Consider the following 26,395-nt stretch of genomic DNA (forward strand, 5'->3'; position numbering starts at 1 on the left):
CTGTTTCTAAAAGAAATAAAAGGAAACAAAAAATCTGGGAAGTTGATTTCAAGTTGTAATAGGTAATCTGCTTCAAGAAATAAATTAATGATAACATAATAATAAATACATAATAGTAAATCATTGATAATTTAGATGTAAATTATTGATAACTTAATAATAAATCACTAATAATGTAGTTGTAAATCAGTGATAATTTAATAATAAATTAGTTCATCTTTGATAACTTTGTAGTAAATCATCAATAAATTAATAGTAAATTGGTTCTAATTTTATAACAAATCATTAGTAACATAATAGTAAATCATCAACAATTTAGTAATAAATCATTCATAAATTAGTAATAAATCAATGCTAATTTAGTAAAAAATCATTGATAATTTGGTAGTATATCATGAATAGCTTAATAGTAAATCGATGAAAATATAATAATAAATCAATGATAACTTAATTACTAATCATAATAAATTTTATACTTAAAGTTGTCAGGAATTGAATCTTAGTTATTAGCAGAAATAAAGCTAAAAAATTTATCTTGGGAGACAAGGATAAACCTACCATGAATATATTTAATAAAAAAAATTCTGAATTTGAATGAAACAATAATGTTAATATATAAAATGACAGCTACTTTATCCTAAAATTCAATTTGTGCTTTCTTACAGAATCTATTGTTAAATATATGAAAAACTTATCATGAACATATTCGATAAAAAAATTTAGTGAAAAAAATTCTAAATTTGAATGAAACGATAATATTATTATATAAAAAAATTATTTTAGACTAAAATTCAATTCTCGCTTCCTTACAAAATCTATTATTAAATATATAATAACACAAATTTTATAAAATTATTATTAAAAATATATTATAAGGTAACAGAAAGTTAATAGTAATTACACTAAGGTTATTAAAATTTTATTAATGATTACCAAAATTATATCATAAGTTATCAAACTAATATTGAAAGTTAACCAAAATTTTATCAAAAATTTTATCAAAAGTTTTTAAATTTTACTTATATTATACCTAAATCAAAATTAAATTTTTAATATTTATCATTATTATCATAGTGTTAAAATTTTATTTTAAAATTTATTTATTGAAATAAAATTTTAAAAATAAGAATTATACACATGCAATGTACGTGTTAAAAACTAGTGTGCGTGTGTATCTATATATATAAATATATATATATATATATATACTGTTTGAGTTTTGCTAGACAATTAATGACTTATTGAACAAAAATGATTATGTATTGCAGCAATAACTTGAATGAACATTTGTTACGAGTTAGTTCAGGTTTTGCTACAATGAATACAGCCTAGGGATCTATTATTGTCTGTTGCCCCCTGGTGAAAATATTGATATACAAAATTATATGAGGAAAAAAATGAAGCTAAGGAAGAAAAAAGTAAGGCTGCACAATCAAAAAGAACGGTGCAGATCAAATCTTCCTGGTTCGGATTGCTTTCTCCTGTCTCCTTTCATGCGTCAAAAAGCTGCAACAAAACTCACTTAAAAACTCCCACTTTAGAGAAGAATGACCTAAACTTGTTCTTAATCTTCAATATCTTGAACCCATGCCAGATCTGCACCCAAAGAGTTCAGGAATCTCAATATGTTACATGTTTGTCATTTGAAATAAGAGGGATCTATATTTTGAGGATTTTTCAACTTAAATTCACTTTCTTCCAGGGAGGGGAAGACAGAATTCACAGCTTTGAACAAGGAATTAAAAAGAATAATGCTCAACCAAGTCAAAAGTCTAACACTATAATAGTAAGTTTTCTTATTAATTGGCGGATTAAAAGCAAACAAATAAAATCAAAAAGATTATATGCCATCTCAAAATTCGAATGCTTAAGCTAAAGCCAGGGGATTAGGAGCATCATGCTTCCATGGCTTTTACAACCTTGTTTAACCTGTAAAGTTTTCTGTATTTTTCTTATTAATCCTTCACTTAAATTTCTCAAAACTACGTCAACAGACAAGCAACGTAAGAATAAGTTTTCTTCTTAATAAGAAAATTCAATGAAATTAACAAAATCACAAAGATTCAACAATGTCTTCGACTTCGAGTGTGTTCATGCACATCTGTGTGCATGCATTTCAGTGCAGATAAAGCGAGCGGGGGGAAGGCGTCATGACACCCCCAGCTTTTTCAAATTTGCTGCTTATCCTATCAAGTTTTCTTTAATTTGCTTATTAATCCTTACTCCGGCCTCCATAGCTTTATAAAAAATTTTAATTAGCATTTAAACTCTTCAATCTCTATACTTAAACATGCAGACCATTGAAAGAAACCCCTCACACACCAATATACATTATTATTGATGTCAATCCTCTATTTTTAACATTTACTTCTTTAATTGCTCGCAAAACCATTTCTTTACTTTGTATAGCATTAGACACAATATAATACAATAATCTTTATGCAAATAAATGTTAATTCTTAAGAGTGATCGTCCCCCTAAATCCAAATCAGAGACACCAGCCCTGTTTGTGCATGTGTGCCTGTGCACGAGTGCATGAGTGCATGCGTGTACTTAATAGAAGGGTGTTTGTGGTGCATGCTCATGCTCAGAAGTGTATGAAAAAGACGAGTGATTGAGCAGGAACCTTGAAGTACAGTTTCAACAGCTGCATTCGGAACAAGAAGACCAACAATTCTCTGGCTATCTGTAGTGGTTTCTAGCCGTACAACACGAAGCCGCCTATGACTGAGACGGGCCTGTAAGGATAATATGAGGCTTTAGTTGTTGGAATGCAATTATATATAATGAAAAAAAAAATCGCTCAATTACACATCAAAAAGTTCAGTCTTCCACAATATCATAAATATACGAGGCAAATATTTTAAAGATAAGAAATCGGTTAGTTAGCAAACTAAATCATGAAGAGAAAACAGTAAGGCAAAGGAGCGAGCAGATTAAATCTCAATTCTCAAACAACTCCACAGAAGGCCAGGTAAGAATCAAGATGCATTACCCAATATATATATATATATATATTTATTTATTTATAAATCCTCAGGCCTTACAATAATTTCTTGAGTACTCTTCCTAAATTACAATTAGTTTTAATAAAATTGCCTTAAATGACTATTATAGCATTTCCTCTCAAATTCCATTGATTGCTAAAATTACAACACCTTTTATGAGCTCAATGTTTCAAACCATGGGCAGCAGATTTTGCAGATAAAAGTATGCATGGTTTGCCCTAGCACAGCATATCAGCCGGGGGGAAATGATTTTTTAGAACAGAGCAAAGAAAGAAAAAGCAAGAATGTAGTTTTGGTAATAACTAAATTCTTGCACCACTGATGAAGTAACAAAATACAAATACTGCATCTACTTGAAAAGATAAACAAATTCATGTTTATTATTCAAAATGTTCATAATCATGATAAATAAAGTATATGGAATAACAAAATAAATGGGGTGAAAGAGAATAATATGAAGAAAAAAATATGCCAATGCTAGTGTTAAGATTGAGTTGGTACTATTTTAGTATGATGGTGTGAAAAAGGTAAATGAATCATGTCATATGGAAAAATAAGGGTTGCAAAACAATGGTATGGTTACAAACATTGTGATAAGTCTCAACTGTCATCAACATGATGGACATTATTTGGGCAGAGCTAGTGGGAAAATATTTATGTAGCATTAAAATACACTTTTTAATTGAGTAGAGGATTACAAGCGAGGGGGCTTACGGTTGGATGACATTGGAAAGATGTCAGCTTATACTAAACAAAGGATGACGAAAACTTATAATAAAACTAAGTGAGACAGTCAAAATTCTAAATTTAGATAGACAAGAAGAGCCTGCAAGAGTACAAGGAACGGTTAGGAACACTACACATCAAATGCTCTCCCATTCATAGGAAATTATAAGCAACAAACATATTTGAATACAAAAGCCCATCACCACATGTCCGAATGATTGAGCAACTACCCATGGGCCCTCAAACATTATCATTGACTACCAACGACTTCAACAATAGTTTTGTACATTGCAGCAGTCTGAAACCAGTATAAAAGTAATACTCAACTGCACAACTAAATTACCTTTGCAAGCAATGAAAGTCAGAATGTTATCCCAATAATGCAAATACCATGAAACATAAATTGAGAAGTACAAACATACACATTCAGATATGAATTGGTCAGAATTAAAGTATCTTCACATCATGTCATAACAAAGCATGCAGAAAATTCAGATGTTACAAGTGAACTTGGATTGGAAAAGAAAATGTCTACATTAAAACTTTGGTACTGCAAATTATGCAATGGCCAAGGAATTATTACGAAAGAGTAGACGACATATATGAAGTTACCTGCTTAGAAAGGGCCTTCTCAATCGTGCCCCAAACCGGAAAAATGAGGCCACCCAAAACATTAACTTCCTGGATTCTTCTGCCAACTGTACAGAAATTACCAAGCTTACAATTGGGGCCATGCATACACTGCAAAAAAAGAAACAGAAATCCATGGGAAAATCATTATATCAGTAAAAATGGCTTTAACTAAAAGAATAGGTCTTTCATTAAAGATGGAGATATGATAGATTTTATCAAAAAAGGGAAATAAAAGGATACCATCTTAGGCATTCTAAGAGAAAGGTTCAGAAATTTGGATACAAAATGAGATCATTTAAACATAATCACTCTACCCTTCAAAAGAGACCATATAGAAAGCACGAACATGAACACGCCATAGGGGTACGGGTACGAAGACACAGCAGATTCTATAAATTTAGAACACAGGTAGGACAGATCACAACAATAAAAATACTTTTATAATTTTTTTTACATAAAAATATTTAATATAAATGTAAAATCAATAATTTTCATTCACAAATAATCAATTTCTTCAAAAACTCTCTTTTCATTGAGAATTTCTTTTACCACGAAAAAGGTTCAAAATTGAAAATGCAATTAATCAGCCCAAAAGTGTAAACTAAGAGGTCAAACGGCCACTCCAAGTAGAGCCCAAATTATCTCAATCCATAATTACAAGCTTGCATTGCATGTGATCTATCACGTGCCAATGCTTACTAAAGTGGTGCTTTTATATCAGGCAAAGAATAAATTTAAAAACTTAAAAGGAGAAAAGTGCAAAGAAGAAGTTAGAAGCAACTCGCAAAAGAGAAAGATGAAACTGAAGTCGTGCCAATGTTTACAAAAGTGGTGCTTTTATATCAGGCAAAGAATAAATTTAAAAACTTAAAAATGAAAAACATGCAAAGAAGAAATTCAAAGCAACTCGCAAAATAGAAAGATGAAACTGAAGTTTTATTGGCTGCGGATGATTTTAAATAGTTTGTACCCATTGCCTTTGAAGAGGAGTCCATGGTTTTTCCTTTCTTCTTTGTATATGTGATCTCGGTTTAACATGGTTTTGGGATCAAAGTATTGATTTTAATGATGGGTTGTCTGGGTTTTTGCTCTGATTGTTGATTCCCTTTTTTTTTTTGGCCAAAATTGTGGATTCCAAATTTAGATGAACAAAAAAAGAAAAAACCCTCCACCCGTGTCTATTCCGTGATGGAGATGTATTCACCTGAGTCCAATTTGTTTTCTTATTTTTGTTGTATCCCCGCATATCAGATTCATATTCTTCCATGTCGGACACAAATCCAACACCGGTATGCAGAGGTAAGTGGCGTGTCAATGCTTTATAGGAGACCATTTAATTACAATGGTGTCATTTTTTTTATTTGAATTAAAATGGTGTTTCAGTCTACCTGTTTAGATGAAACTTCATATTCATCTTCCCATCCGCGACGAGCTTTCTCTAGCAATGAAATTTTTCTGTATTTGTTTTTCAGTTCTGCCAAAGGCATTTCCCTGGAGAAAGTTGAAGTCAAAGTGGGTAATTATACGAATTGTAATACAAAGGTTGATTTTGAGGCTCAGTTACACTTTAACTTTAAGGTAATACCTTACTGACTCCCCAACAGCTGGACGGACTATCTTAAACATTCCAGAAGCAGAACTGAAACAGAATTTAGTGGAAAAACAATAATAGTAACCGAAGTGGGGAAGTTCAATCCACGTACACAACAAAATACAGTTAAAGCAACTGTCTAATGAATAATGATTATACTATTTTAAATACCTGCACTTTGATATATTTAAGAATGAAAATAAATCCCTATGGCTTGGGTAATTAATGATTATAAACACCATATGCTAATAGGAGTGTGTCCTGCAAGAAAAAAAACGAATACCTCTCAAATGCTAGAATGAAATGTCGTCTTCCCAACCATTCCCTTTTAGATTCATAGAATCCATCGCTGGCTGAACCAAGTCCATCCTTCTTCTCCTCAAGCATGGTACTTGCAGACTAACATACACAATTAAATAACATATCTATAAGCATTATACTTGCCATAATAAAACAAACCATTCATGAAACCAAATGCAAGAAAAAAAAAGGTACCTCCCATGTGACCCCACGATCCAAAGTGAAAGTAAACAGTACTGTTGATGCCCCAGTCATTTGATCAACATGGACAATCTGTTCGAAGGCAATGGTTAGTGTAATCTAATTATGTGAAGCAAATCACTACATCTGGCAAGAAATTAACCTTTGGGTTTCCTTGTAATTCAATGATGTTAGCTTTCATATCAACAATTCCAGAATCAAGATTTCCCTCAATTCTTGCATTCTGAATCAGGACATCCAAGATACTGATAAACAATTCGAATAGCCTGCAAGTCAATTGCATGCATTCAGCTTACTAAAATCCAACCTAACTATACGATACCGGATTAAAAGAATGATGTGAACTGCATGTTGCCAAGAATTAAAATTGACACAAATGCTAAAGCCCCTAGGGTTCTCATAGGGTGCTGAAATCAATATTAATATTGTTAGGCCATAATTCCAGCAATTATTGTGGCATCCAATGGTCAAAAGTGAGCTAGAACTTAGGTCAAATATTCGTTCCAATGTGACGTTGGCTTTTCCAGAATTGACCTTTCCAAAAATTTGCTTTGTGCCTTGTTTTGATTTAATGAGTTGGGCTGGTGGGCAGATTCCTCTTCATTGGTTTGGGCCCTCAGTGGGCTTGGATTGAGAACTTGCTCCTGCATTACTACAAGACTGTGTTTTAGTCAACAAGCCATGTACCTGTTCTGAATATCAGGGGGCAGTCCCAGTAGACGATTTAGGAAACGACCAACGTCATGCATGTCTGAATCAACTATTCGGCCAGCAAACTTTCCATTATCCTTCCCATTCCCTATAGCAAATAAATGATAATCAAATGAATAAATATCACATATGATGTGAATAATTCATGGTATATTTTCAAGAGGTCAACAGAAAGAGATAAATGAATAAGAAAAGGTTTGCTCCTTTCAGTTGCAGAAAGATTATTACCAAGACCCGCATCCCTAACAATTCCAACAGACACAAGAGCAGCTTTTGCCTTTGTGATAAAATCCTGAATCGTGTCTGGTTTTTCCGACGAACATCCAGGAGGCACAACAGGCAGATTATCCTGGAAACCACAAGTTCAGTTATTCCCCCTCATTGTTTTTTCTTTGCACGTGTAACACTACTGAAAAAAATAACAAGAACCTGCTCCATGATCCCTCTATACATCACCATCAATGCCTTTTTACCGTAAGAACTATCATAGTTGTAAGCACTCAAAGATGGTCCCGCCCTGGAAAGTATCAGCCACATCATAAAAAAAATCAAGGAGACCATAACGATAAAAATCAATCCGGCAACTCATCTCCTAAAGACCAAAGAGTGAAGCCAGTAGAAATGTTGATATTATAGAATGAATAATGAGCCTCATATCATAAATTTCAGTAGAAAGAAATTAAAAGAAGGGATTGATAAACTATTTTTAAAATCTTCCTACTGAAACTAAAACCCTAGTTAGACTTCAATAAGTTCGTTGATTATGTGAAATGATATTTTGTATACAGAAGTGGGTCAATTTGGTGAGTCAATTTATTCAAAGATCAGTTTTTGACCCATCTAGATTAATAAGTAAGAGGGACTATGGGGAAGCCCAAACAACTGGATATCTATGCCCATGGCGTAAGTTTGTTTGATAAAAAATGACTCCAATGACTCCAAGCACACGTCTGCAAAAACAAAATTGAACTTACCTGCGATCTCCCTGTGTCAAGGCTCCAAGAGATTCTAACCTCTTGGCAACAATTGATGCAAACCGGCGTTCTCCACCAAGATTGGTAAAAAGTAGTCTGCAAAGCAATTAGGACAAGCAAATCCGGTCAAACAATAAATCATAAAAATAATACATGGATAATCTCCATAATTAACTTTGCAACCAACTGCATCATTGCACCAAAATTAGCCTTTTGACTAGTAAAAGTTTGACAGCATTGAATATTTGTATTACTCAAATGCTTGAGAAAAGAAAGAGTACCATCAAAGAATAATCCAACCAATCAATTCAACTCTTAATGATATACAGTAGATATACAAAAATCCCACCCAAATAACCATACTAAATTGCGTAGACTAAACAATACCAACTATAGTCAATGAACTCCTACCCAGCCATATGAAGCTTAGGTAAACCACCATTTTCACAACATATTTGAGGCCATACATCTACATAACCTGAGATTCAAATTCTAATTTCAAACATCTTTGCCCCAAAGTCCCCATTTTTAAATCATTAACACACATCATGCACACCCTTATACAAATACATTTAAACATTCTAAACCATCATTAATCATCTTCCTAAGTATGACCCTTAAATTAATCCATGGCCATCCATATTTACATATCTACATTCCTGTCATGTTTATAAAGCGAATTTGGTGACATCATTTCAAGTACCTCGATTTAATGATGTGATTCTAGATTGAACAGAAAAGCCATAAAAAAAAAAAAGATAACAAAGAAGGGAAGGGTAAATTTAGATTTACATATTAAGAGGGGATGAAAGAATTGACCTACAATGTGAAAGCCAAAACAAATAAGTTGAAACTATTTTAGGCTACTTTTCACATTCCACAGGAAAATCATTTTTATTAAAGGGAAAATTCCTAGCCCACCTATACTCAGGTGCAGAAGCTTGATTGGAGCGATGAGTTCTTCCAAACTGTTGAATTGCTCGGTCAGCACTCCAAGGAAGTTCTAACGTTAAATGAACCCTCCTTTTCTGCAGGAAGATGTCAATTAGCAGCACAAAATGGGTAAAGGACAATAGACCATATTGTACATAACATTTCTTAAAAGGAATCTCTAGTTTACAAATCAACTGCATTATAGTATAAAAACAAGTGAGAAATTATTTTGTAAGCCAGACCTGATTCAGTGCTCTTCTATCTGCCTGTAAAGATACACCAGCTGACCCAGCTTCAGATATGATAGCAACCAACTTCTTACCATCCATAAAGAGCTGCTTCTCATGCATATTGACCATTTCCATTGTCACTTCCTTTCTAAAAGTATTTGGGGCAAATGGCAACTTAGATAATCTTCAGTATAAGGTGAACTATAGCTGAGATGTAAACAAATACTCAACTCACGTGTTTCGTGACTGGTAAGTCACACCTTTTCCACCAGAAGCCCTTACAAGCATGCCTCGCCTCCCTGTCATTTCTGCAACGTTATCAGGACCTCCAAGCTGCAAAATCATTGAATGCATATTAGCAAGGACAATACTATCAGGAGAAAGCGTAGACACAATAGTTTTATTTATAACAAATTATCATCATTGAACAGATATGATAGCACAAAAGCACACAACTAGAAGAAACAGCATGCAAAAGCAACAAATGAGACCAAAACTCCTCTCCTGCTCCCTTATTTACTTCTTTTTTCTTCTTTCAAGTGCGAATGATTTGCCTAAGGCTAAACCTTGAATAAAAGGATCTTCCCTCCCTCCTTATCTATTATTTGGCACAAATGAATTTAGTTAATGACACAGTTTGTTTCAAAACACTAAGAAGAATAAAGTCAGGTGGACCAATTTATTCATTTGACCTTCTCATTTTCACCTTAAGTTGAATTTTTATTAAAGAAATAAGTCAAATGAGTAGAAATCAAAAAATGCAACAGAACATAAAAAGCGATGCATCGACCCGGTGTCACATGTCAGTAGAAATTAATATGATATATTATAATTAACCAATTACGGTGCACTCTTCCGGTTTTCCTCTCAACAAGATGTTTTAATCAAAACCCCAACTGACAAATCATACAAATTCAAATGAATGACCAATATATCAACCGCCTGGAAAGGAGGAAACAAAAAAAAGCACACTAATCTCTAACAAATAAAAAGGTTGGCAATAAGACTCCCAAATCCATTCCATTGAAGGGACCAAAAACAAATAAAGCTTCAGAAATATGGCAACTCTTAGAACCTTTTGACCATATCTTCATCAGCTTTAAGTCAACTTTGGAAGGTAACAACAAATGCTAATGTACGACAATACTGTAAATTGCAATGCAAAGTGGTTAAAACTGATTGTCCATGATAACTACAATATTACATACCTTCAAAATAATAATGAAATAAACAGCATTCATTCACTAAGTTCTTGGGAAGGAAAGACAAGTATACAATTTCAATAGCTAGCATTACCCAGAACATGTTTGACCTGCATGGTAGACTACATGAACCCTAAATAATTTCTAGATAAATTGATAGGGCACACAAGGACCACCAAGCAGATGTAAATTTCTTGACACCAGATTAATCAAAAAAGTCACCATCCTAAAACTGTTAGAAGATCTTTGAATCATTTCAGGACATTCCCTAATACAAGGAGTCCACCTCGAACTTGTGATTCACTCTCAACTCTACTCTATTGGGGCCTATTCAAACCATACAAAGTTGCACCACTTATACGGCTAATGTTGCTTGACTTTTGAGCAAAATGCCTCTCCGGTAATATATGAAAAGCAATTTAAAAAGTTAGAGAATGCACTTTAGTGAAAGTCCCTCATCAAATTAACCGTCCTCCAAGAACTAAAACACATCATCAAAGTTTATGAGCATCTAATGCTCACAACAATTTAGGTAACACCAGTAAAGGCTGACTCAGGTTAAAAATTGTTTCACAAAAGACTCCAGAACATAAATCACTGACTGGTTAGGCGAAACAGGACATTTCATCACAAAGAGAAAGTACAGGTGGAAAATAAAGCTAACATAGAAGAGGAAGGGAGGTTATGGCATTGTTCTTGAACTTTCATCTCATGTAATAAATGACTAGCAATGTAACTTAGAATTCTCAAAGGCAACAGACCACCTGAATAAAATACAAATTATTAGCATATCTTAAACACTGTTGAAGACTTTGGCGAAGAGAACAATAATTTAACCAACCTGGTCGATAATGTCATCCAAGGGATTGTTCGGAAGATCCAAAGAGCGAATTATATCCAAAATTTTTGACTTACGCTGCAAAGCTTGTTCATACCTGAGCTAAAGTTTACGTGATATTTGTTAATTCATCTCTAAATAAATTCCAAACAACACAAATAGCCCTCCTCCCCACTATTGTGAAAATATCACAATGAGAATAAAAGGAAAAGCATTTAAGAAGAAATAAGCAACATCCAAAATACAGAAACCTCTTTAAAAGTTCTTCTATATAGGCACGCCTTGCTTGCATGTATTCATCTGTTTTCTCCTTGCACGAATAACATGACCACTTCTCAGGGACTAAATCTGTAATAGGTGGAACTAAACAAGCAGGATGTACGAGTTTCCCACAACAGGAACACTGAAGCAATTTCTTCCTCTCCTGGATTAATGAAAACATAATAGATATGAAAAAGTGTGGATAGTCAAAGCATGATCAAGTCAAGAGGAATTACCTCTTCACTATTGCATATCTCACAGATCTGAAACTCATCATCAGATTCAGTAGACTCGTGCCCAGAATCAGCTGCATTGGTGAAGAAAAGGCTTAGCTATCTAAAACCTACATTAGCAGGTTTTTCATAGCATTGAAGTACAAAATGTGAACATAGTGTGGACAAATTCAACCAAGGCAACCAAAAAATAGATGAATAGGGTCCCCAATAACGAGAGATGTGTAAAAAGAAGGCCCGATTACGCCCATTCCTAATCCTAAATTACATGGAACGTAACACAGAAACAATTTCAGATATAGGAACCATACAAGAAAAGAAATTAAAATTATAAATCACATTACAAATTCAAAAAAGTGTAATCAAATTATGCTCTAAAGAACATTTCTGTATTGTGAGCGCAACTTCAAATGAAATTGAAAGCAATTATTTAAAAAGAGATACAGATCTAAGTTAGAAGCAAATATATCATAAAAGAACGTAAATATCTATTGCTAAATCCTCTTCCCTTGTTCTTTTCTTTTCTCCTTTGGACCAGTTGAAGTGTTAGGTGTTTACAATATAAGGTCCCCAAATTGCAGATTCATAACCATTCAGTTTGTTCCAGTTTTGAAAAACTTACTATCAGATTCTTCATCACTTTCACCATCACTAGCAGGTTTCCATTTTGCAACTTTCCGAACTCTTCCTTTTAGTGAAACACCAGGTGTTGCAGAGTGCCTCTTTCGTTGAAGTTCCTTAACACTTTCATCTCCTAATAGAAGATTAGCAAATAATCAATGATTCAATCAGCAATCAGTGTGACACAAGCCAACCTAGAAACAAAGACACATCACACCTTGGAGAGGTTCAGGTTTTTCAGGTAATGGATAGTTTTCTTCCACAAATTTCAGCAACAATTCTCGGGGTCCCGAAACAAAATCATCAAGTTCAAGACCCTATTTCAGACAAAGAAATAAACAATAAAAGAGTGCATAACAGAAGCAAAAACACAAAAAAGAAAAACAAAACAGAAAGAAATATAGTATTTGATAGAAATTAATTTTACATAATACATACATATTTTGTCACAGCTTCCTCAGTTCGTGCCTCCCCAGTACTCTGAAGGCCAATAACCACACACTTATCTTCACTTAGTGCTTGCCTAGCAAGCCTCACCGTAGCAGGCACCTTAGCTGACATACACATGTGTCTAAAGAAACGCTACAACGGAAATGGGGGAACAATTGCAACAATACAAATGGATAAATAACTATGACAACTTATAAATCACAACCGAAAACACTTAGCATGCCAGGCACAAAAAGTTCAGAAAATTCATATACCTGATGGCTTGACCAGTACATTCTCCACAACTGACTAGGATTAGGCTTCTCATTACTATGAAAAGCACTTGCTGACAACAGCAATTCCACGCGCAGCTCTGCCCAAAGCTCTGCTGCTTTTTTATACATTGCCTAAGAAAAAAAAATATGATCAGAAACTAATAAGATCATCATTCATTTTTTACCTAGCTCAAAAAACAGCAAGTATAAAACATTTAGAACAACATATGAAATGAGAACTAGTAGTTCTGATCTCCCTCATAAACACCATTAGTCTTTTACCATCAGTGATGATGATGTGGCATTTATGTGAATCTTTTTAAAGAAAAAAATTATGACATGGGATGTTCAAAAATACATTAAGCAAGTTGAATCCAGTTCAATAATCTTTAAAAAAAAATGACAAGATACAACACTCAAAATAGGAAAAAAAATTAAAGGAGATCATAGACTCATATTTAGATTAAACATCCAGAAAATAAATAGAATAATTACTAATAGGTACCTAAAGATTAAAATAGATAAACAAACCAACAAGACAGAAAGTAATTGCAGTGAGTATAAAAGAAATTCAAAGCACTTAAATAATTCTATATCTGAAGAAACCACAAAACAAAATCCATTAAACCCGTGAACTGAATCTATGAATGATTAGCAACAACCCAAGATTAAGCCAAGAAACATTGAAAGAGGTTTAAAAAAACAAATTGAAGATGATTACGGTCAATATCAGAAGCTTGCTCACGACACTCAATCCTCTTGTGTGGCATCATGGGTAAGTCGGGGTGAGGTTTATCTTCAAAGGGTTTGGAGAGATGATTGAGAATAGGGGAAAGAGAGATTTTCGAGAAAGAGCAAGAAGAGAATCTGGTTTAAAGAAAGTTCGACAACTGAAAAGGTGTCAGAAAATTTTTTTTTCTTTTGATCTTTTACTCATTTTTAACTTGGAAGGAAAATATCAAAAAGCTGCTCTTTATGCACACTCTGCGAAAATCTAATGTACCTGTGACCATCTTGCAAAAATGAAGTTTAACAGATTTGGAAATCTTTTAGCATGGATCTAACTGGTCTCCTTGCTGGTCCCTTGTATTATTTCTTTTGGTTTTAATCTCTATTTGTCATTTCATGTCTCTTGTTTTTGTCAACCTCTTTGCTGCTTTCTTTGGATTAGTAAAATAAATTCTGTTAAATAAATTGTTCATTACTTGTTTTAAGAAAATTGATGATGCAACTAGTTACCTGTGGCCGTATTAGATGGATGTAATGCTCCCATTCATGCATTTGGCCACTTTGGTCATAAGAACTCCATGTCACATTTTAAGTGATTATAAAACATCCACATAAGAACTCTATATTCAGTATTACAATTGAAGAATAACACTCCTATTTTTTGTCCTTGATTGCACAAAACTCAAAAGCATAACTCAATCCGAGCAAATCATAGAGTAGAGACTAATCGCACATTATAGCTTAGTACAGAGGCTGCCAGCAGATTTCAATGTAATATACACTATAGTCATATATAATTAAATTCAATGGAGTTAACTACAGATTTAAATGTAATATACACTGTAGTCATATATAACTGAATTCAATTGTAATATACACTATAGTCATATATAACTGAATTCAATTAACTATCTCTGGCATATGATGGCCAAAAAAAAAATCCCTGGCATAATATTTTTGGAACAAGGTGGTAGAATTCAATAAACAATTTCATTAGCAAGCAAATGAAAGTAAACTTGCATACCTCCATTTCAGCTTCTAATGGTGCTTCAATAACCTCAAACTCTACTCCCTTATAACTCAGGGTACGACATACGTACATTCCCCTAAATTTTGGAAGAAGATTGTGTATCAAACAAAGAATATATCCAATAACTCTATTTTACAGAGACATTCTAACTACTTTTACCTTGCTTTCATGTCCATTGCAACAAGTTCCAATGCCCCAACGCCTCCTTTCTCTAAAGCAACTGTGAAAATATTCATTTTGTAAAAAGATTCAGCTAAAATTCTAACTATTGGAAAGAATTTAACAAGTGGCACAGCCAAAAGAGACTAGATCTCAATCTGACACATATCCATGGGACATATAATCAACTGAGGTTCGACAAAACTAGAGATTTACAAGGATTAAGGAATACAACTGTGATTATTGATTTGTGATTCAGTTGCAGCCTATTATCAAGCAATGCCAAAAACTTATTTCTAAATGTAAGTATGCTACTAGTTTCGTAGTATAACCTTCTATGTAGGTAACAAGGAGCAATAATGCCTGTAAATTGCAAAAGGGAAATTGCTATTTCCTTTTCTTCTTTCATTTCTTTTACATGATAAATAGATATTAAAAAAATAAAAAAATAAATAACTAGATAATTAATTAGTTGACATAAACTATTTCCGAAAAAGGCACCTATAGCAAACTTTGCTCAAATAATGCTCACAAAACAGAGATAAAATACATGGTCATCAATGCAATTATTCAAAAAGTTGAGAAATAAGGACAAAAACTAAAAATTTAAATGTCACAGAACTAAAAAATAGGGAAAAAAAAGGTGTGACACTACATATTCAAAATAATACCCAAAAACCCAGTAGAGAAAAAAGGAAGGCGAGAGAGATTGGAAAATAAACATCACAAACCGAGAAAAGGACAAAAAATAAATAAATAGTGAGGGTTGACTAGGGAAATTTGATCAAAAAGTTTTGTTGCATTATGCTGGTACAATAGTAGTAAAGCGATTACTATTCAACAAAAAGTTTTTCCTTATTGTCTAATTGCAATGTTTTATATGGTATTTATTTAAGTGATTTTCTAGTGCTTAAAACTCGGGGGTTAGCAATGTTACACAGCCTCTTGACTTTATCCTAATGCACCTGTGCCAAACACTTCTTGAGCACTTCACTATCATACAGCAGTGACATTTTGATCAACAAAATTAAGGATGAATTCCAGAAACCTCCCTCTCAAGACCCTAAAAGACACTAAACCACATGTTTCAAAATAGTCGCTTTCCCCTCTTGACTTAGTCAACAATATGCATACTTTGGCCCCAAAAAAACATATGCCCTAAAATACCAGCTTCTCCCCCAACGCATTAACGGAAAAACCAGAGGAGTTGTTTAATGTTAAGAATGAAAATAACTAACAAGAATTTAGAAAGGTCTAAAAGGATCAGGTTAATCTAAATATGTTCATATTATTCATTCAAATTCTCAAATAGGATTTACTAGCATTTTTTTTTTTTTGGCCAAGTGATTACTTGTAATTAAGAAACAAAAGCTTACAAAATAAGGGGGAAAGCCCTAAAATCTTTTACCGTATATTTTACACTTTTTTATCTGTCAGTCACACTTTTGCTCTCCTGCTATTAAAATTTAATCTTTTGTCCCTTTCTTTAGAACTTTTTCTGGGGAAACATAAACAGAGAAAAAATATATAGAAATTCCAAAATAATGAACTCAAGTGAACAACAAGTTAAAGTCTGATTAACAGAAAAAAAAAATCTAAAACCTTAATTGAAAGACAAAATTAGGGAAAATGAGAGATCTTCCCATAGATTTAGCACTTGTTAGAATCCCAAAAGGAAAGTAGGAAAAAAAAAAAAAAGGAACCTACTGCATACTAAAAGAATGAAAAGAGAGAAACGGGGGGATTTGAAAAAAAATTAAATAAATAGCCAAATAAAAAATGACAAATTCATTCATAAGAATAAAACTTCAAATGGTGCAAGTATGATTTTTCAAAGTCACATTTTCAAGTAACAAATGAAGCTCAAAAAAAAAAAAAAAAGGTAAAAGATTTGATGAATAAAAACCCAAAGCTTCAGAACTCTTTATCTCCAAACGTATCTTCCTTAATTAACAGATCAAACTCTGCAAAGTAGTATAGAAACAAAGATGATGCAAGATCATCAACAACTCAAGCATATAACAAGCCGTGGGAGCAAAAATCTACACATGAATCAACTATTAGAGATGGAGACAGAGACAGAGGCTGTTGCTTGTGAAAGACTTAGATAAAGACGAAAAAAAAAAAAAAGAAAGATGGGCCATGTCAATCACAAAGTTTTTCATCTTGCTGAGATGTTTGTGAGTATATGGTTGACTAAAAAGTCTAAGGGTCGAAGGGCGGGAGGATGTGACATCAAAGGGAAGTGTGTTTTACCTGACAGTGGGGTTTTTTGGATTCACCCCCAAATTAATGTAAAAACTAATAAAAAACATGGCAGACCTCATCCAGCATCCTGTTCCAAGTGCATGTTACATAGATGACAGGAAAGCCATTCTTGACAAATATCAAGACTCAGTTTGAAATTTTATTATATTAAAAGGAAAAAAGAAAAGCAAAAAGAAATTCTAGCAAGGATAAAATTTATAAACTATAAAATTGATATTGAATTTCAATAAGATATGCACTAGAAAAGAATTTCAATGTAGCATAAGAAACAATTTTAAAAAAATAATAATAATAACAATAAACTTAAATTAAAAACTTTTGGCAATATTAATATATTTAGTTTTATGGTATTAAAGAAAGAAACAGAGATATTAGCAGCAAATACAGAAACCTGGTTTTCTAAAGCAGCTAAACACATTTTCAACAAATTTCTAGGGACTTTAAAAGCAAAACAGGGATGAAGGAGCATAGATAGAAAAGAATAACTTTTTAGAAAAGAAAACCTCCAATAAAAGTTAGGATTTGAAGGCCACCATGCATAGAAAATTCTAAGAGCCCATAATACAGCAACCAATATAAGTCCCTTTTTCGTTGCAGCACAATCCCTTAAATGGTAGATGAATCATCATACTTCAACACACTGATAATAATGCAAAGCTATATGCAAGGTCCCAACAAGAACCACAGTCGTTTCATATGCCAAGCAACAATCAATATTACTCGAATCAAATTTCCCAATCGATCTGCTACACTCAGCAATCAATTATCAATTATTAAACACAAACTAAAATCAAATCAGAAAAAAAAAAAAAAAAAGAGAGAGAGAACAGGGCTAATTGATTCAAATATCATGAATCAGTTTACCAAGTTCATAGGCAAAATAACACAGACACCATCAGGCATTTGAATAGCTCATATGAAGTCCATAACTTCTCTTGCTAAACATAGACAAGAATAGGACTTGCAACATTAAAAAGGTAAACCATCATGTTGCTTGGCATTGAATAATTACATTGACAGGAGTCAAGTGGAGTTTCCATAACGAAAAGTATTTGATATGCCAAAGTTCAATTCCTTTAATATTTGACATACCGTCAAGGCTTATAATCTACAGATTCACTTAAACTGTAAAGAATATAATGTAAGACATAGTTAGGTTTTTAAATAATTTGAAAACTATAGATAAAATATTAAAAAAAAAAAGAATAAGAGATGAATCATTGCCCAATCAACAGATATCCTAAATTTAATGTGCAAGCTAGACCTTCCAAGGCATCATTAAACTTTCTTCCTCACCATAACCTTAATTTTCTTCCATTTTTTTCTCTCTCTTTCAGGACACACCATAGCCTTAATTAACTAAACTAATTTCTGGGTTGCAGTACAAATATGACTGGAAGAAGAAAAGGTATCAGAAAAATGAAAGAGCGGAAAAAAGCTGTCATCAGACGGGATAAAGATTAAACCTAAAAAACTCTGGAAATCAAGGAAACATGTTCCAGCTCCCCAAAGACCAAGCCTGACCATATAACCCATATTGCGAGGTTCAGATGCACCAGTTGCAGAGCAATAAATCACCCTTGCTTCAGGAAGTCGAGCCTGTAATTTTAGAAAATGGAAGCTAACAGTTAAGGGATTTCCAGGTAAACAATCTTCCATTATTATATGCTCATGTATAAGCGTATGGTCCTGCATGAGGGAACATGAACACTTTTGCCAAATATATAAGTGAGACAAATAAAACAAAAAAGAAGGGGAGAGAATTAGGGGAATCTAATGTTTAGGAAATCATATTGGTTAGAAAGGATATTATTAAGATTTCTTGATGTCCAATTACAGACTCAGATGTTAAATATTTTTGGCGCTAGAGATATCCTACATCACAGGATTTCAAAAGCTTTAGCTAATATGGAACTTCTGCACATCACAATCATATTCTAATGAAATGCACAATGTCCTCTATAGATGTTCGTTTCTCAAAATAATCGTCCAAATATTAAACTAATTGCTCTTAGAAATTTATGACAGTTGAGCATCCAGAGCAAAACCAGTTGGCAATATGTAAAGAACCTCAACTTGAAAATAGCGATCAGGCCCCTTTATGTGCCAACAACATATGAACAACTAAAACAAACAGGCCTACCATGTTTCAATGATTATAAACTAAACTTCAGTACCATGTTAACCGAAATCAATTCGTAATTATGCAGACTAGAGACTTAATCTAAGTATAAGTTCGCAAATAACTCTTAACTTAATCTACATGAGATAACAACACTAAACACCAACCATCACTTTTCGATTCCATCCCTACCGTTATTTTATATATCATCTATATCTATGTTTAAAATAGTAGAATTGCATTCTGAACATTTGTTTAATCCTACTTAATCTAAAAATCCAAAATTTTGTTATATAGTTAGCATAAGTTTGAATATGTCTAGAAGGTTATCCATTAGTAGTATTAAGCCAATATGCCAAATGGATCCTCTGTGTAAACCTACTATCACCAATTAATTGGACTTGCCACCAATAGTGTCAGATTTGCACTTTATAACATTTGCTTCCAATTAACATAGGGCGTAAAACTTCTCTAGTAGTTGTTTTACAGGGATTTCAATAACCAACGATGGTCACCAAGCTTTACTTTACTCTTTTACTCTAAACTCTCCAAACGTACGAGGATAACAAAGAAAAGAAAGCATCAGAGGATGGAAACATGCTAGATGAGGGATTAAGTTATCTAGGACTTTATTTTATATTTTATGAGTTTGATTATTGTAATATTTGCATATATTTAGGCTATTTTAGATTATTTACATTATTTTTTATTCATTAATATTTTACTTTTTTCTAGGTATTAAGGTTTTAGGGTTATATTTGGTAATTTGGGCTTTATTAGGGTTTTGGATTTAATTATAAATAATTACGTTATATTAGTTCGATTAGCTTTTGGATGATGAACATTTGAGATTTTGAGATCGTATTGTGATTTTTTCCCTTTATTGATTTTTTCTGGTTTTCTCCCTCACTCTCCTCCTCTATTGCTCCCTAATTGCTTCAATCTGTCTATGATTTTCCCTCTAATTTTCTAATTTCTATGTTATCTCTTTTCCCTTCTTGTTCTACATTTTGGTATCACAGCTCAGAAGACGCTATCAGCCTAACCTTTTTCTTATAAGAAGAGTCCGGTCAACTTTGTTTAGAGAAAAACAATTTCAATTTTCAGTTCTGTTGGAAAAAGAAATGAAATTCTGATACTTGTTTTCAGTTCATTCCAAGTGTGTTCACGAATGTGACGCAAGCTACCATATTGAACATATTTGTGCCACACTAGAAGTTTATTTTGGACAGTGGATATTCATGGATATTAAAGGATACTTCTGCTTCTATTATTCAATAATCAAGGTCGAGTGGAGGATGGAAATATGCTAGTTGAGGGATTATGACATAGGAGTGTCAACACATCTTACAACTTGGGCTGAGACTAACGAAGACTTATCCAAAAATAAGATGGGCCTATTCTTGGTCTAAATCCACTAAACAAATGCAAAAATAAGATGGGTTGGAACAGGAAGATTGTGTTCACACTAGCTGAAAAAAAAAATATGAATATGGATGGGATTGTAGTCAAAATTCATTATCATATAATTTGCAGGAGTAAACGGGCAGATAATTGCGTTCACATTACAAATTATTGTGTTTGCATGCAAATCCCATGATTTTAGGCACGATTCTAGCAATTCAATCTGTGAAGTTCTCATGCTTGGAGGGATGTTCCTAGCCTATTTATTTTCTGTTATTCTTTGGTAGAAGGCATAATATTGTTTTCTTTATCCTTAAGCAATCTTTTAGATTGTTCTTCAAGTTCTATATCTCTTAGGTGGATTTCCTAGAATGGTAAACTTTTATTGTTCTGTATCTTTGATTAGAATTCTTAGGGTGGTGTTTCTGTATCCCTTAGTGTCTAGTCTTGGTAGTGAACTTCTATCCCTCTTAATCCAATAATCATATTCTACAATTATTCAAATTCTTGTAAGTTGTCTTCTTTATCAGTTTTTCTGTTTGTTATTAATCTCCAGCATCTCAACCATCAATTCCCGGCATCAGATTAAGTTACCAAGGACTTTATTTTATATTTTACGGGTTCAATTGCAATCATTCAATATAGTTAGGCTATTTTCGATCACTTGAGATTATTTTATATTACTTAGTATTCTACTTCTTCTCCAAGTATTAGAGGTTTTAGGTTATATTTAGAACTTTGAGTGTTATTAGGGTTTTGGGTTTAGTTATAGATACTTATTTTAGTTTCAATTAACTTTTGGATGATAAATATTTGAGATTTGAGATGCTCAGTATTGTCATTTTCTCCCTCTATCGATTCTTTCTGGTTCTCCACTGTTTCTTCTGCTTCTCCCCGAATTTCGTCTATTTCTCCCTAATTGCTTTCGTCTATCTCCGATTTTCCCTCTAAATTTTTATTTCTATCTCTTTCTTCTTGTTCTACATCAGAAATGCTCCTCCAGGTTCACATAAATTTTGGTAACAAGTGAAAGAACCATGATAAAAATCTATAATCTACAACTAACAAAGGGAGAGAAAGAATCCCCCCCCCCCCCAACAAAAAAACACTTAAGTGAAAGGACAAACCTGAATTTCTAGAACTGCTTCACCTGTGCGCGTAGGCTGACTTCCAGCTTCAGGCACTAAGTTTTTGGCTTTGTGACACTACAATGAAGCCATTGACCCTTAGCAATAAAAATAGAAAAATATATCGAAACCACAGAACACTATCTCATCATGTGATCAACAAAAGAAAAATTAAAACGGAAACTACAGAAGCAACAAGAGAGATTTCAGAACAGTTGCAAAAGAAATAAAGTGTACCTCATCAAAAATGACAAGTCCATCAAATCCTGATCCACACCATTGCACAAGCTGCTGCAGACGAGAACGACCTTTCTCAGAAGACGCAATGAGACTACTATATGTCAAAAATACTACTCCCTGCCTGATCCCAACAGACTTTGAATCAAGCTTTGAATAAGGTAACTTGTTCAGAGCATGAACTGCATAAAGAAACAAAAATTTAAATATTCTCTCATAAAATAAGGCAAATCCAACCAATATAACCACAAAGCTAACATTTTTCTTTTTTTCCTCAACAATCAAATTTCCAAATACAGCATTGACTTAAGTAGATATTGCTGAATATGATCGTGTTTGCCCACTACTGTTGCTCTTTCATGATATAAGCATGCCATGCCCTCTCCAAATGATGAATGCACTAATAAGCTCAACAAATGCCACCCTAAATTACAAACTTCCTAATGAAATTTAACTGAAAGGACTTCACACCAGTTAGCAGACATCCAGAAGAAGGAATGCTCATAAATTGATGCTTGACGAAAAGACGATAAATAGCTTTATAAGGGTGAAAAAAAAGAATAGCCCTTTGAGACTACAATAATCTCATATACATACGCTGAAATGTTCAGAGAGAGTTGAGCAAAGTCCACCACTAAGTTAAGGGTTAAATCTCATAACTTACCATATACATCCATAGCATTGATCTTCAATAGGAATAGCAATAATGACTTTTAAGTAGGAAACATTTAATGATAAAAAGATAATTTTAGTTCAAATGAGTTCCGTATGGTAATTTTAGCTGTACACATGTTTCTTGATCTTCCCACTTGATACACCCATAACATTAAAATAACTTCACCATTGTAAGTGGTGCTTTTGTAAAATATTTACTCTTTACTACTCATTTGCTAAGATCATGATTACCCCCCATTTTACATAATTTTAAATATCAAATTGATAAAAAAAGAGGTTATTAGAAAAAAATAAAAAATGATATTTTACTGGAAGCAAGCATATACAGGCTGCCACACAAACGTAATAAAATAGCTAAACTGCAAAAAAAAACAAAACAAAACAAAATAAAGTAAAATTTCCAAATTCCAAAGGAAGCAAAAATATGGATAATTGTTAAGAAGCATTTACATCTGTTCAACACATTCATAAAATCCCTTCATTCCATATTTATGGAATAAGTGATAGTACAACAATTTAATGAGCAGTCAAACTTTTTAAAAGATATATTCAAGAAAATAGCAACTCTCACATGAATTAGTTTCTACTATATCTAAATTATAAGTACCTTCAATGCATGCTGCACCAACATCATCCAAGTCTCTTCTTGCATCAAACTTCAAGTCCGAACCAACGGAAATCCATCTGTATAAGATCATCATAGTCAAGACAAGAAAGAAATACGTTATAGAACATGAATTAAATTACAATATATCCAGGCAAGCAGTAACAACTATTGTGGCAGCTCTGCATGCCTACATATCTTGCAACCTAAACCTTACAGTGCTTTCCTCCTCGCATGGTGCCAATTCTCCCATATTAACCCCGCAATGGTTCGCCCTTTACCAACACCAGCTCCATCTCCAATAAAGAATCCTGCCCTAGCACCACTTGGCAGGTGCTGGAGGTGTCTCTGTCAAGGACACCAACAATATTTTACAACTGAAGAAAAAAATTTACAATTGTTAACCGTATTTCTGTCATAAAAGAAACCTGACAAGCATAGACCAATGTCTCAATCTGCAGGCATGACAAGGCCATTGAACTTTCCATTTCATCCTTGATTCTTAGATCATAAGTGGGCTCAGGGGGCTGCACCGCAGATAAGGAAGATGTCTCCACAATAGGATCTGGATGAGGAGGGCCAATAGATAGTTTTGGAGGTCGCTGCCACATCAAAGTCATATGAGTGAGTAATTCCAAAAGCTTCAAATGGAAAGTCAAGAAAAGAACTCTAAGAAAATGGAAAGAACGTAAAACAAAACTTGTGAAATGTTGTCTTCTAAAATTATACTCACATAGTCTGTAAAAGTTTCTCCCACTGGTCCACCTTCATCTTCTTCTCGCTCCACTTCAATGGCTACCTGACAAGTTTTAAAATTATATGGAAAATAGATGCACAGGAATAAGAACAGAAAAAATATTGTCATAAGTGCAACACATACTGAAAGCAGAATCACTAGCAGGGGAAAGCAGTATTGTTTCCTTTTAGGCTGAATAAATGGGATGGAAAAGGAAGTTGGAAATATCCATATCCACAAGCTAAAGGAGACGTTTGGGCATGGGTGCACCAATCCCACAATGGAGACCAACTAAAAGCTGGTATCTTGGAACTAATAAAGCACATAGGAATCCACTATGAAATTCAATTCTTTCAACATTGTTCCCTTCTCTAATTTTTCCTAAAACATTAAAAGTTTTATAGTTTCCTTTTATCTTTCATGAAGGAGCTATCTTCCGAGGTTACACACTTCCTACAATATGATTTTGTCATACTATAAGTAAATAACCTCAATATGCTTAAAGGAGGGCAATGATGTTGCACTTGCAGTTTCATGGAAGTCAACAAATACAAGAGGAACAACGGCATCCCATCTTATCTTCAGTGACTAAAAGACACCCCTACTTATCCATGGTAAGAGAAGAATGTCAATACCATTATTTATAAAAGGTATTTGGTTGACATGAGACAGCTCATGCTTATGAATTCACATCAATGCAAAGATTAAAACCTAACAAAACTATGCAAGACAATTTGCCCAAAACCTGTCACCTGTATATCAAAAGTGAATTTATGGTCTTTATATATCAGGCAACGAATGTAACTTGTCACTGAGGTGCCTAAGAATAGAGGACAATATATTCCTAATTGAAAACATTTCTGAAACTATAATTCAGCCAATGAAATGACTCACAAACAAGGGGTTGTTTTATGTGAACTTCAATAACTTGATCATGTTTTCACATGACTAATTATAATTAACATTACTTTTGTAGAAGTAGCAAGATAATAATTATAATTCAGAGCTCACAAGCATAGAATAGCCTGCAACTTCCACTAAAACACAGTAAAAGTTAGCTTCGGACCAAAAAAAAAAAAGCCGCAGAATCAATTCAAACAACTAAATTACACTAACAAACACCATTAATACAGTCAAAGTTCACTAAGGCGCAGATTGGCTGTTGCTTTGATTTTGCTTCCTAAAAAATTGCTAAAATGCACAAGGAAATGGTAAAAAGCAATATCATAAACTAATTAAAAAAAGGAACAAATGACCAACTCTAAAATAATTGTTCTAAACAAAAGTACGGTCATAGAGTTCAAAATACAAAATACAATCTATTCTTTAAATATTCAAAGTATCATTGATTTTGCATTGAAAAGCACTTTATGATTTCTACTTCCACAAGTAAAAATCAAGTAGCATAAGTAGCAATCAAATTCAACCAAGCTTTAAAGCTTCAATAACCAACAATGAACAATGAAATTAAAACATAATTAAAAAACCTCGTTGACTTCCTCTGGAGGAAGAGGTGGACGGGGCTGCGGATGCGGAAAGAGTTGTTTCATCTTGTTCAAATCAACAGCCAAATCGACCCCACACTGAGGGCAACAAAACCTGGCCAGCCCGTGAGGCACGTTGAGGATAGCCTTGCAATTGGCGCAGGGGAGTTGGATCTTGGTCGGATCGATTCCATGTGCCGGCACCGACTGGTTAGGCGGTGGATTGTTAATTCTAGCCCTTATCATGAGCTCCGGCGGCAGCATTTGTGGCAGCTGGCAAGTGGGACAAACGAATTCAGTGACGCCAGGGCCCACAGTGAGGATCATTCGACATCCGGCGCAGCGCACTTGAACACCAGGTGAGGCGGGTCCAGCGGCAGGGCCAGGGGGTTGTTGTTGTTGGGTGAGAGGCGGAGGAGGGATTGAAGGTTGGGCCATGATGATGTGTAATGAAAATTCTCGATAAACGTAACGTTTGAGTGTTTGAGTGTTTGAGAGTTAGGGTTTTAAGAGAGAAAATTATTGTTAGGGCACCAACAGCAAACAACAGTCGAACAGCCCAATGACTCGACGAGGGATTGGAATTGGAACTGATTTTGGGAATTTTGTGTTTTTGATGATGGGTAATTCTAATTTTAACTTTAATTTCATTTC

At 33.6% G+C, this 26,395-nt stretch overlaps 1 protein-coding gene across 6 annotated transcripts; it reads right to left on the reverse strand.

Moving 5' to 3' along the window:
• Positions 1–1,238: 1,238 nt before the first annotated feature.
• EMB1135 (RING/FYVE/PHD zinc finger superfamily protein) lies at positions 1,239–26,395 on the reverse strand. 6 transcript variants are annotated; one of them, XM_022861876.2, is made up of 32 exons: positions 25,745–26,395; positions 24,255–24,316; positions 23,955–24,123; positions 23,739–23,869; positions 23,525–23,601; positions 22,243–22,424; positions 22,006–22,083; positions 18,819–18,951; positions 15,085–15,145; positions 14,920–15,001; positions 13,167–13,298; positions 12,901–13,044; positions 12,680–12,779; positions 12,464–12,595; positions 11,845–11,915; positions 11,599–11,771; positions 11,351–11,444; positions 9,543–9,640; positions 9,320–9,455; positions 9,066–9,172; positions 8,145–8,240; positions 7,600–7,687; positions 7,399–7,519; positions 7,147–7,258; positions 6,602–6,725; positions 6,454–6,531; positions 6,242–6,357; positions 5,953–6,006; positions 5,756–5,858; positions 4,347–4,475; positions 2,627–2,738; positions 1,239–1,596 (listed from the first exon to the last, which is right to left on the reverse strand). In XM_022861876.2, exons 3-32 carry the CDS (start codon positions 24,012–24,014, stop codon positions 1,565–1,567), a joined length of 3,156 nt encoding a protein of 1,051 aa, XP_022717611.2. In that variant the 5' UTR covers positions 24,015–24,123; positions 24,255–24,316; positions 25,745–26,395; the 3' UTR covers positions 1,239–1,564. The 6 variants fall into 6 exon arrangements, 5 of the variants coding, with proteins under 5 accessions (XP_022717611.2, XP_089610459.1, XP_089610458.1 ...); XM_089754333.1 differs by having other exon boundaries at positions 23,950–24,123; XM_089754332.1 differs by having other exon boundaries at positions 24,255–24,320.

This window comes from Durio zibethinus, chromosome 25, assembly GCF_047325235.1.
Source record: "Durio zibethinus cultivar Kanyao isolate XHJ-2024 chromosome 25, ASM4732523v1, whole genome shotgun sequence".
Lineage (NCBI taxonomy): Eukaryota > Viridiplantae > Streptophyta > Magnoliopsida > Malvales > Malvaceae > Durio > Durio zibethinus.